The sequence below is a fragment of the Arachis ipaensis genome, chromosome B03, assembly GCF_000816755.2.
Source record: "Arachis ipaensis cultivar K30076 chromosome B03, Araip1.1, whole genome shotgun sequence".
NCBI classification, from domain to species: domain Eukaryota; kingdom Viridiplantae; phylum Streptophyta; class Magnoliopsida; order Fabales; family Fabaceae; genus Arachis; species Arachis ipaensis.
In genome coordinates, this window is record NC_029787.2 from 13,520,404 (window position 1) to 13,533,153 (window position 12,750).

The 12,750-nt window shown below is 38.5% G+C and overlaps 2 protein-coding genes across 3 annotated transcripts in view; both read left to right on the forward strand.

Moving 5' to 3' along the window:
* Positions 3,357–12,750, forward strand: part of LOC107629705 (putative disease resistance protein At3g14460) — a 13,043-nt gene continuing 3,649 nt past the window's right edge. The window contains exons 1-2 of the mRNA XM_021118216.1: positions 3,357–3,370; positions 6,900–6,904. The gene's annotated coding sequence lies outside the window, so the exon portion shown is untranslated. The remainder of the gene's footprint in view (positions 3,371–6,899; positions 6,905–12,750) is intronic.
* LOC107629709 overlaps positions 10,632–12,750 on the forward strand; it is a 34,401-nt gene continuing 32,282 nt past the window's right edge. Inside the window, exon 1 of one of the 2 annotated variants that reach the window (XM_021118214.1) lies at positions 10,632–12,424. In XM_021118214.1, coding sequence (XP_020973873.1) covers positions 10,885–12,424 — 1,540 coding nt within the window. In that variant the 5' untranslated portion in view covers positions 10,632–10,884. Of the gene's footprint in view, positions 12,638–12,750 lie in introns of both variants that reach the window. The other variant, XM_021118215.1, reaches the window with a different exon arrangement.

Here is a 12,750-nt window from a genome sequence, read left to right on the forward strand (position 1 = left end):
TATAATTCTCATCTTCACTTTAAAATTTTTCACAAAAATTCTTTATTTTCATCTCTATTCTCACATGGTGATTTTTGCACCATCTCCTCCATTTACATCTTCAGTTATTCCAACATACACTCACACTTCCCGATCCATACTGCCATTGCTAGACACACACCTATTCTTGCCTTAACTTCTCTATTATATTTTATTGGATTTAATTTGCCAGATGCAAAAAGTTAAATTCCTATTTTGCTTCTAACTTTTATTTAAATTTTAGTTTTGTTTCATATATTTAAAGTATTTTATTTTGTTTTAAATATATTATTTTATTCTATTTTCTGAAATAAATAATTTAAAAAATAATTACCAAAATAAATAACCCAGTGTTATTTCATTTACACTGTAAACGAGATGATTATGCACATATCTTGTTTACAGTGTGAACAAGATAAGACACGGCAGCCTAACACGTGTATATCTCGTATACACTGTAAACGAGATAAGACATGTTGACGCCTATAAGTATATGTCATTCACAGCGTGTTTTGGGCCCCACTTTGACCTTGTCAACCCAATTTCTCCTCTCTATTATCCCTTTCTGACCGTATTATCGACTGATAATGCGATGGCATGCCAGGCGGTAAACGTCGGAGACATCAACAGGCTGAACGAGACATCGCATTACGCCGGGACATCCGACTTTGAGGTTAGTTTTGTTCTGATTAATTCTTTGCAATCCCGTATGGAAAATTTTTTTGTATGTGGCCATGGTTAGAGTAGTTGCGAAGAACTAGAACATAGTTTGTAGCTTTAGCAGTAGGTCTCTAGTAGAAATTTAGAACTCTTTTTTGCTTGTGGAAGGTTGTTAGGACATAATTATTAGTTTGAAACTCTGTTTTATTTGTTCTAGGTTGTTACTACTTACATTGTTCTACTTAGGTTTGGGTTTGGGTTCACTTAAATGCTGGCCGGTTAGGCCCACGGACCCATTTGGGCCCAGTTCAATAGGTGCGTGATGCACCACTATTTCGTGGTACATCTTGTGCTTAATTGAGTGGATTTTATCCACTATTCTCACACTTATTCATAGAATTCGCATGTTTTACATTTTTCTTCCTGATTTTGTGCTATGATTGAAAACATGCTTCCTTGACCTCAATTTTGCTAATTTTATTCCTCTCTTATTACCATTCGATGTCGTGATATGTGTGTTAAGTGATTTCACGGTTTATAAGGCAGGAATGGCTTAGAGGATGGAAAGGAAGCATGCAAAAGTAGAAGGAATACAAGAATTTGAAGGAATTGCTAAAGCTGTCAAGTCTGACCTCTTCGTACTAAATCGACCATAACTTGAGCTAAAGAAGTCCAAATGAGGCGGTTCCAGTTGCGTTGAAAAGCTAACATCCAGGGCTTCAAAATGATATATAATTTTCCATAGTTGTCATGCTTTTAGGTGACGCGCACGCGTGGGTCATGCGTACGCATGACCTGGCGAAAGTTCAATCCAGACGTACGCGTGGACGACGCGTACGCGTGACAGAGCCACGTGCTTGACGTATCAAAAATTGTTGGGTTGATTTCTGGGCTGTTTTTGACCCAGTTTTCGCCCCATAAAACATAGATTAGAGGCTATAGAGTGGAGGAATCACGGAGATTCATTCATTCACTTCTCATTCACAAAATTTAGGTTTTAGATGTAGTTTTCTAGAGAGAGAGGCTCTCTCCTCTCTCTAGGTTTAGGATTTTAGGATTAGATTTGTTTAATTCTGGATTTCTACTTAGTTTAATTTAGTTTCTCTTCTACTCTTATTAGTTCTAGAACTTTAGTTTATCTATTTCTCTTGTTGAATTGTTTATTTCCCCAATTTGGTTTATGAACTCCATGTTAGATTCAATTTCTTATTAATGCAATTTGAGGTATTTCATATTTATTGCTTCTTCTATTATTTGTTAGTCATTGATGTTTGCAATTGGTTGTTTGGATTTAATATTCCTTGTTAGTTTTCTATGCTTTTATGTTGTGCCTTCCAAGTGTTTGATAAAATACTTGGGAGGGTTTTAAATTAGCTTTTTATATTCTTGGCTTTGGTTGAGTAATTAGAGACTCTTGAGTTATCAAACTCTTTTGTTGATTGATAATTGAAAGTTGCTAATTGACTTGAATTCCACTAACTCTAGTCTTTCCTTGGGAGTTGACTAGGACTCGAGGATTCATATTGATTCATCCACTTGACTTACCTTCATAGTTAGAGGTTGACTAAGTGGGAGCAATAGATAATTCTCATCACAATTGAGAAGGATAATAGGGATAAGACTTCTAATTATCAATCCTTGCCAAGAACTTTCTTAGCTATTAGTTTAATTCTTGCAATTTACTTTTCTTGTTCCTTATTCAAAACCCCAAAAAGATACAATCTCATAACCAATTATAAGTACACTTCCCTGCAATTTCTTGAGAGACGACCCGAGGTTTAAATACTTCGGTTATCAATTTTATTAGGGGTTTGTTACTTGTGACAACCAAAACTTTTGTATGAAATGATTCTTTGTTGGTTTAGAAGCTATACTTTCAACGAGAACTTATTTGTGAATTCTAGACCACACAAGAATCCGTTCGTCAAAATGGCGCCGTTGCCGGGGAATTGCAAACGTGTGCCTTATTATTGGTTACTGTAAATATTTTTTTTGCTTGTTTGTTAGTTTTTATTAGCTTTAGGACTTAGTTGCTTATTTTTATTAGTTTTTGTTTTTATTTGCTACTATGAATTCTCATCACTTTGGCTATGAGTTTGGTTCAAATTATGTTGTATGGAATGGACGCTATAATGAGAACATGCATCGAGGTCGGAACAATCAAAGATGGGAGGCGCCACAAAGATTTGATCAACCCTTTCAGCAACAACCTCCTCCAATGTGCCATGGGCAACGACCATTCCACGATGCATTCCAAGACAATAGTTATGGTGGACCCTTTCGTTACAACCAACCTCCACCAAATTACTATGGTCAAGAGCCATTCCAGGATGCGTACCAAGATGATGGATATGGTGGACCCCCTTGTAGTTACCAACAAGCTCCACCATGTCCTTCCTATACGTGTCATCAACCACCACCACATACCTATGGACCCCCTCCTCAATATACCCTTAGACCACCATACTCACAAGTCCCGTGTTACCAAGCACCACCATATGACTCTAACCCTTATCCACCATACTAACCACCTTATGAGCCATATGAACCATACATAGAGCCACCCCAATTCCAATCCAATTACTCCCGAGAGCCACCTTTTCCATATCCATTGATCCATGAGCCATATAATCCCAATCACGTTACCCAAGAGGAACAAGAGCCAAGGGACCGTCTCAAGGAAACAGTGGATCTATTTCATGCAACTCTTCATCAACTGGAGCAAGCGATAAATCGATTAGCTTCCCAACATTTGGACACTCAAGGAACCCCCATGGCTTCATGTGGAGAATCTAATGAAGAACGTAGCATGAAAGAGTCACTAAAAACTCCGGTGGAAAATGAGGATTGTGATTTTGTACTAGAACAATTGGAGGAACCCATAATTATCGGAGAAGAAGAAGTGGTTGAAGACCTAGGAGATGCTGAACCTCCATGGGAATCGAGAGTCATAGAGAATTCCGCCAAGAAGCTTGAAATCGATGTTGAGGAGGATAGTGCACAACCTTCAAGGCATGTTTCTTATGAAGAATTGGACAGAATAGATCAAGAGGTAAGTCCCCTTGGTGATGATGATCATGAACCAAGTCCTTCTAGTGATGAACCTGCATCTGCAGTTGAACCCCTTGAATTTGAAGAACCTTCTCCAAGTGAATCTGAAGACGATGTGGAGGTAGATTTTTCTCAACCTCCAACTTATGACTTGAGTGATGGGGAAGAATTAGAAGAATTTGATCAGGGCGCGGTTACAGTTGAAGAGGCTTGCCAGGAGGTGGAAGAATTCAAAGAAGAGCACAAGGGAGTGGAGCTTGTAAGGCCATTGGAAACACCTCTCCCCAAGCCATCACCATCCATCCTTTCATTCAAGCGGGTAAACCTCTTATCTCTAAGTTTTATAATTCCCCTTGAATATGATTTGCTTGAGACGGATGGGCAACTTAGAGCTCTTTGTGGCTTTAAGCGTAAAAGAGAGATGGTTAGTGGTTGGCAATACAATCCTAGGTTCGTTAGGGTTGGAAGCTCAAGGCCTAATTGTCAGAGTTGGTGTAAAGCTCGATTAAATGGGTCTAGGAAGTTGTTTGGGTACTTTATTGGGAATTTAGATTGCTTGCCATCCGGTTGGAACAATGGTGATCAACACGAAGACGGGTGCAAAAGTAAGGTTTGGGGCCTTAGAATTCATTCTAGCAATCAACACTCTTGGGGCCTTGTCACTTGCTTCAACTTGCTTGAAGGCTTTCTGCGCCTAGTTTGGGACCCCGGAGGTTATTGGAATTGCAAACATTGGTGGGGATTCCTGGATGAGTTCAAGCACAAGCCGCTATAACAAGGAGCTCACCAATTATCCAACTTAAGGACTCTAACTAAAAGTGTTAGGTGGGAGACAACCCACCATGGTATGATCGTTCTTTTTCAGTCTTAGTTTTATTTTATTTTATTTTATTCTTAGTTTTATTTTATTCTATTTTTATTAGTGTTCATTCATAATGTCTGCATTAGCATCTGCATTCTGCATTCTACATTTTGCATAAAAAAATAAAAAATAAAATAAAAAAGGGGGGAGGGGGGATGAGCGACGCGCGCTGACGCGTACGCGTCATGCGTGAATACGCAACACCCAGGATTGAACAGAGAGTTGGGCTGGAGTGGTGCTGGACACGTGCCTTGCGCACAAGCAAGCCCACGCGTACGCGTACCTCACGCGTGCGCGTCGCATGCGTTTTCACTAGACCACGCGTAAGAGTCCCTGACGCGTACGCGTGACCCTGGAGATCGACGTAAATGAGTGTATGACCCGCGAGTTGTGCTGGTTTGGGGCTGGAACTGTGCTAGTAGCACAAACACCATCACGCGTACGCGTCCCTGATGCGTGCGCGTCGATTTTACATATTGGCCGTTCACGCGTGCGCGTACCTGACGCGCACGCGTCGTATGCATTGTTGGCCCTCATGCGTGCTAACCCGAGAGTTGTGCTACCCTCGTGCTGGAACTGTGCTAGAAAGATGCTTAAGAATAATGAAGTGTGTCAGAAAGAGTCAATCGCATCTTAACAAAAAAATCTGAATCAAGAAATTTTGATGGAAATAATAAAAAGAAAATATGGTGTATTAGGTCAAAATAAGTTCAAGTTGAATTAAAGAAGTACAAAGTTCACAAAAAGAGGTTAACCAAAATCAATGACTATTTTTACAAAGATTTAAGAGGATGATTAAGGACGCGATCAGGTAAGAGAAGAATCAAATCAAAAAACATTTTCAAAGAAGATCTGGAACAAGAATTCCAGGAGAATACTAGAAGATACGATGTAACACAGTAAAGCAATTGCAAATTACATCAAGGAGTTACATAGTTCACGTAAAGGAATGAAATGTTAGCACTTGTGTTGTCGAGAATATCTGGTATAGTCAAAAGCACGATCAAATCAAGATTTGCATAAGATGTAGGACATGAAACAAAATAATCAAATTTATTTCAACAAGAATTGAAACAAGAAACTCCCGATATGAAATATAGAAAAATGAATGATACGTCAAATCACGTGGCACGATTATAGCGCATACTTCAACATAAACTATCCCAAGAAGAATACCTAATGTTCCTAAACATAACGATTACCATTACTTGGATAAAGAAACGAGGGAGTTTAGAAGAACTATTCCTCGCAGGTTATAATTTTTAGTCCTCTGTATGCACCATACTCAGCAATCATACCACAAGATGTGACAACGCTAGATAGAATATAGATTTTTTTTCCAACAAAACTAGAAAGCAAACAAAACAAAATAAGGTCCAGCAGAACAATATCATCATAGCATAAAAGGCTTTAGGGCACAAGTAAATGTTGAAATCACCGAAAAAATTTTCACCATATTCCTCATCAACATCATGAAGACTCTAAAAAGGCCAAAATGACAAGTATTGCAAATAATTGAAAGAGCAAATTAGAAAAAAGACATAGATGTTGCATCCAAAATTAGAAGCTAGTATATAAAAAATGGTATCACCTGAAGATTTCTACTTCTAAACATCAATAACAATAAACAAAACAAAATATTCAAACACAATCAATCAAAGTATAGTAATAAAGAAAATATTTAGAACGAGCAAAGGAAACATATGAAAAAAAATTTTGAAATAAATGAACCAACTAAAAGTAGGAAACACATGAAAAGAAAAGAAAATATTGATAATTTTACACCTTTAAAATCAAGTTATGATCAATCGATACCGATAAACTCGAGTGTCCTTTTGAGTAAACTCGAGTGTGTTTCGGTGTCACGTGTGATCCCTAGATTAGCAAGCGATACGTTAGTTTGTTAGGACACAACTTATCGATGTTGAAGTTCAAAAAGTTGTAATTCTAAGGCTTGACGTGAGACCGGTTACTACCAAGGAGATGTACAACAGAACCAAGAGATTATGAAGTAAAAGTGTATTTTGAGGAGATTGACAAACTAAGTGAAAAGTGCTATGTATATCTAAGTTGTCAAGGGAACGATAGTAGGTGAATGCCAATCGCATCGTTTTAACAAAAACCTATCTTGTAACTTTTGCACCTCATTATACTTCTTTCTCATATTTGGTAAAGTGCTAAAACTATGTAAATTTTTGCAGATTATATCAATTTTCGAATTTTCGAGGGCGAAAATTTTTGTAAGAAGGATAGAATGTAAAATCTCTACAATACTCTTACTCCCCCTTTTCTCAAACCAAACCCTAACTCTCTCCTAACACACACACATGGCTAAAAATGAAAGGAGGAAAAAGAGAGAGGGAAAACAGAGAGGGAGAAGAAAGGAAGAAGGGGGTGAGGAAGGAGGACGACGCTGGTTAGGGTCACGCTGTCGTGGTGGTGGCTGCAAGTGGTGGTTGCGCATGGAGGACCGTCGTGTTGCTGAGGGGAGCCCGAGGAGAGAGAAGAGAGGCATGGTGAACAGAGGAGGTTCCATTGCCGTCACTGCTGGAGCCCTAGCCACCGCCATTGAAGCTAGCCTCGCCGTCGTCGAACTACTGTACTGCCGATGAGGCCGAAGAGAGAAAGAGAGACTTCATGAAGGGGGAAGGAGAACGCGACAAAGCTCGTCACCGGGAAGAGAGGTAGCGGTGGTGTAAGCTATTGCTGCTGTTGCCATTGCTGGGGAAGAAGGTCACTGTCGAGCTGCACACCGCCATCAGAGTCGTTCCTTGCTGGCACCGCTGCTGGTGGTTGCCTCTGCTTCTGGTTTAAGCATCCTACCAGATCTTATGTCGCTGTTGCGGTTTCTAGAGAAGACGCCGCTAAAGTGCCTCTGTTATGGTCTAGGTCATCTCCTTTAACTTGCCTCGTTTCTACTTTTGCTCTGCTACTATTCCGTTGATGCTACCTTGTTTCCGTTCTGTTCTATTTCGACCGCCATAGCTGTGATTATTACAATGTTATTGCAGTGGGATTAGTTGGAGTTGTTGTCACTGCCCGTTCTTTCGATCCATTCTATTCCAACCATCCTCACCCTTTAATTTGGTATTCCGGGTTTGGTCTTTTCGGTCTTTTAGGACCAAATTGTGAGTAGGCTTTACATTTATAATTGTTTGACTTTACGTCTATAATTATTTTGATATACGGTGCTTTGAACTTAGTTATACTTACAAAGATTATCATCAAAGGATTTTAAAGTTAATTTTAATAATTGATTTATTAGAACTAAATATTGATTTTTGTTAAGCTCATTTTAATATGCACATGAGATTATATGTTTTTATGAGACTATATGTATGTATGAACAAGTTTTATGTTATTTTAAAGTATTTGATTTTATTCGAATATGTATTTTTGAAGCATTGAAGTTTTGTTGGTACTCACTTGTTTTGAAATTGTAAAATATGTTTGAAATGCCTTAAAATTGAGAAAATATGATTGAATATGAATTGGATGAGAAAGTATTATTTAATTTGATACCTCATGTTTGAAAGACTAAAGAATTTGTTATATTCGAAATTATATATTTTGAATTGGTTTGGGAGGCTCGTATTAAAAAACCGTAGTTAACGATGGTTATGACATTAACCTAGATGCATCTGGCTTAGACCTCAACTAGCAGGGGCGTTGCTAGCCTAACATATAGGCCACACGTTGGATCTGTTATTCCATATGGACACACTAGAGGAAAGGACTACCCATAGAGGTGGAGCCGCCCAAGTGTGGACTTTTGATTTGATTTCTGTATGAGAACTCCCTTATTGATTCACTTATTATTATCAACTACTATTTTCTAATTAAAATTACTTTGATAATAATATTTATATTATCTCATGTTGATTATAGATGTATTGTCTAGTATCTGAGTTGCAAAACTCACCCCATTTTTCTAAAAATATTTTTCAGGAACAAATACTTAATTATGTGAGACTTTCTATTCAAAATTAACTATCTGCAATGAGTACTTATTCTTCGTAGAGTTCCTAAATGTATATGCTTTATATGTCATAGGCAATATCTATCTATATTTATTTATTTTACCTTTTGTTAAAAATATATAATTATTCATTTTAGAAATTGTAAATTTATTTAAAATATTTGTAACTTTCTTATTCAATTTATCTTTGAGTCAGTTAGATTTGTTAGGGGATTATTTTCCTGAATCCGGTGATGGCTCATTTTGGATCATGACAAATGTTGTTCAATAAAGTTATTAGAAGGTATTCTACAAGAAACTTAAAGTTGAAATCATTCGATATTTTTGTATTTAATATAACTTAGTTTAGTGTGATAGTTAAGAAGTAAGTATAATCAAAGTTATTTTTTTATTTTCATTTGAATCTCAACTTAATCACTAAATTATTAATTAATTTAAAAAACTAAGTAAATTCCTACTCCATAATTAGACTAACTTAATATATATATCCATGTGGCACATACATATTATTTTTTTATTTATAATGTGACAAAAACTATGTTAACAAAAAATTGTGTCAATTTTACATTCTCCCTTAGTGAGTTAAGCCGAAAAATAGATGAGAGACTGTTATGAAAGATGGGTTCCATGAAGTTTACGAACGCTGACAAAAATACCCATAAACTAAGAAAATCAACGTTGTACCTATGAAAGATGGGTTCCATACGACAAAAGTATCAAAATCTTAATTTTTTGTTGATTTTTTAATAAAATTCCTAAACTACCCTACACTCAACCTCAACTCACTTTTTCAACCTTTCATAACTCAATTTGCACCAACTCTTGCCATGGAATCCAAAACTACTCCTACAACAAACCAGACCGAAATCAATGGTAGTGGTGGTAGTGGTAGAGGATCGGACCTCAACCGATTCACTCATAAGTTTATAATCTATACCCAAACTAAATTAATCAAACACCAAAAAATACTCAAAACATAAAATTTTCAAATCCATTCATCTAATTTCAATTCACTTTAACAAAACTAGAAATAGAAAAAGCCATCAACCATAAAAAATCAAGAAATCCATTCATCCAATTTAAAATTTATTTCAGCAAAAATCAGAAGTAGAAGTAGCCATCAACTGAATCTTCTGTAAATCAATCTCAGCCTTCATAAAAAATAGAAGCAGATTTAAAAAAAAATAGAACAGTATCATAACTAAATCAATTTCTGAAAAGAAGAAAAATAAAATAAAAATGTTTTAAAAAAAAGAAATACCTTTTTCTTCATCAGCCGACTGTAACATCGTCAATGGCAGAACCTCCATCCACAGTGCCGCCTCCCTTTCTTCTCTGACCGAACCCGCTTTCTGCATGCAAGAGTACTACGACCCCTCTCTCTTCTCAGGTGTGCGACGACGGTGTTCTCCTCGGCTGGGTCAGATGCGCCACGACGACGTTCTCTTCGGCTGCAACAGGCGCGCCACGGCAACATTCTCCTCAGGTTGGGTCACAGGTGTGCGATGAAGGTGTTGTACTCACCTTAATAGTGAGAGGGAGAAGCAGTGAGAGGGGAAGAGATTGGCGGTAATGGAGTAGGTGGGTGGTGGACGGCAATGAGGAGGTAGGAAGAGAGTTTCTGTGACTCTGTGAGGGTTTTTGAGGGATAAGTGAGGAGAGAGGAAGAAGAGAAGAGAGGGAGTGACGGTAGAATGGGATTAGGGTGGGGTAGTTTAGGAATTTTATTAAAAAAGCAACAAAAATTAGAATTTGAATACTTTTGTTATACGAAATCCATCTTTCATGGGTACAACGTTAATTTTCTTAATTTATGAATACTTTTGTCAACGTTCGTAAATTTCATGGGTACTTTTGATAATTTTTCTAAATTAAAATGTCTACTTTTAAAATTCGTAAGGATTGATTTAGATAATTACTCTATTAAAATAAAACTTTAGAGATATTTTTACATATTAATTTTTTAAATACTAAAATGTCCATTTCTAAAATCAGGGACTAATTTAGGTAATTACTAATAAAGATCTTAAAGGTTAGCCATTCGTTAGAATTTTGTCCTGTTGAAGAAAGCTTGACTCACACTTTGGAGATTGGATACCAAGTCAACAAGAGAAAATGAGAAATTGCCTAGCGATAAGATGTTTACCAATCAGAAACCACGGATTGTCGTGTGCTTTGAGGCGAAAGCAACGAATAAAAAAGAAGCAACCAAGCAAATACCAGAGAACACAGAAGCAGCACCTTCCTTGATATATTATTGCTTTGCTGTTGTCCGGAATTCTGCCGTCTCAAGCAAACGTTTGATAATTTCCACATGGCCATGAGCAGGAGCAGGAGGTTACTGTCCGCTTTCCCTAGGGAGATGCTTAATGAGCTTGAAAATCCAAAATTCAAGGAATCTCTGTTGAAACATATGAAGATGGATGTTCCGCGGCAGTTGTTGCTGACCATCGTTGCTGTGGCCGATGACATGGAAGCGAATAGCTCTGCTACTGCCAGATCTACAAGCAGGGACGTGATGGAATGGTTCTGTCACTTCCAAGATATGATGTATCTTTTGGAGGAGGTTCTGCACAAGTTCAGATCCGGAGAAGCAGCAGGTGCAGATGCCAAACCCGAACTTGACCTCATCTTTCGGAGATTCGAAATCATAGCAAGACAGAAGCACCTTCTCTTCCAGACTGCGGAACAAGAAGAAGAACAAGGTGAGCAACCACAAACTTCACATCAGAAGCTAACACTTGACATTTATTGCAAAGAAAATGATGAGATGGTCCAATTTTTGCTGTCCGATGATCGAGCGAATGGTAGCACTGGCGTGTCTGTGATTGCCATCGTTGGCATGAACGGGACTGGAAAGACCAGACTTGCTGACCTTGTTTACCATGATGAACGAGTCAAGTCCTCTTTCAACCTCCGTGGTTGGATACAGTTTCCCAAAGAGCTTGATGCTGAGAGTTTGGCCAAGATAACTCTCGATAGTTTCAATGAAGATTTTCACTATGACGACAGTTTAACTGAACTGACACGTCGCCTAAACAAGTGCTTGCAGCGGCCCAAAAAGGTTCTTCTAGTGTTGGACGATGTTGAAGATCTTCCACATTGGGAAACCCTTCGGCCATGTTTTGCTGGTGCTGCCTGTGGAAGCGCGGTCATCCTCACCACATCAAGAGGGGATGTTGCCATCAAGATGCGTTCAGATTACGTCCTGTCGATTGAAGATTCGCCTTCTTTGTCTCTACAGCATGATTTCGGAGAACGTGAAAGCCTGGGACTGGCGAGAAAGTTTGAATCTGGAAAGCTATCTCTGGTTGCTGATGAAAATGAAGCAAGTAGTATCTTGTCCGACCCCTTTCTCACGCTGAATCCTTGGTCTCTTAACAACCTAGTTTCCCTGAAACTTACAGGGGCTCGGAAAAAAGATTTGCCAAATGGGATTGGAGAACTACGAAGGCTTGAACACATCGACCTCTCTTTCTCTGACATATGCACGCTGCCTGATTCAATTAGCGCCTTGTCTCATTTGCAAACTTTGAAGTTGTCTTTCTGCTGCTATCTCCATCGGCTGCCAAGTACTCTGGCGAATTTGGTTGGATTGCGTAAACTGGATCTCAGGGGCACCAAGCTGGAAGACATGTCCTTAAAGCTGGCAAGTTTGAGAAATCTTGAAACACTACATGGCTTCAGCGTGAATTCAGGGTCGAATTTGGCAGAGTTGGCTAATGCTTCAAACATTCAGACACTGAGCATCACAGACTTGCAGAACATTGCCGATGCTAATAGTGCCTCCAAAGCTAGATTGAAAGAAAAGAGTCGTCTAGAAAGTCTTACATTGAGATGGAATCAACTGCGCTTTGCGGGTTGTGGAGAAGCGCTAGAATATTTGCAGCCGCCGACACAGCTAAAAATGCTCAACATATTGGGCTGTCCTGAAAGAAGTTTTCCTGGTTGGTTAGGAGATGTATCATTCTGGACTTTAGGGACCCTACACATTCGTGACTGTAGAAATTGGCCTTACTTGCCACCACTTGGACAACTTCCATCTCTTGAAGAGCTCTATATTCAAGGTTGTGACAGCGTGAGATCAATAGGCAATGAATTCTATGGTGAGACCAATTCACATGTCCCGTTTCAGTCTTTGCGGATCCTGTGGTTTGTCGACATGCCCAACATGCCCAAC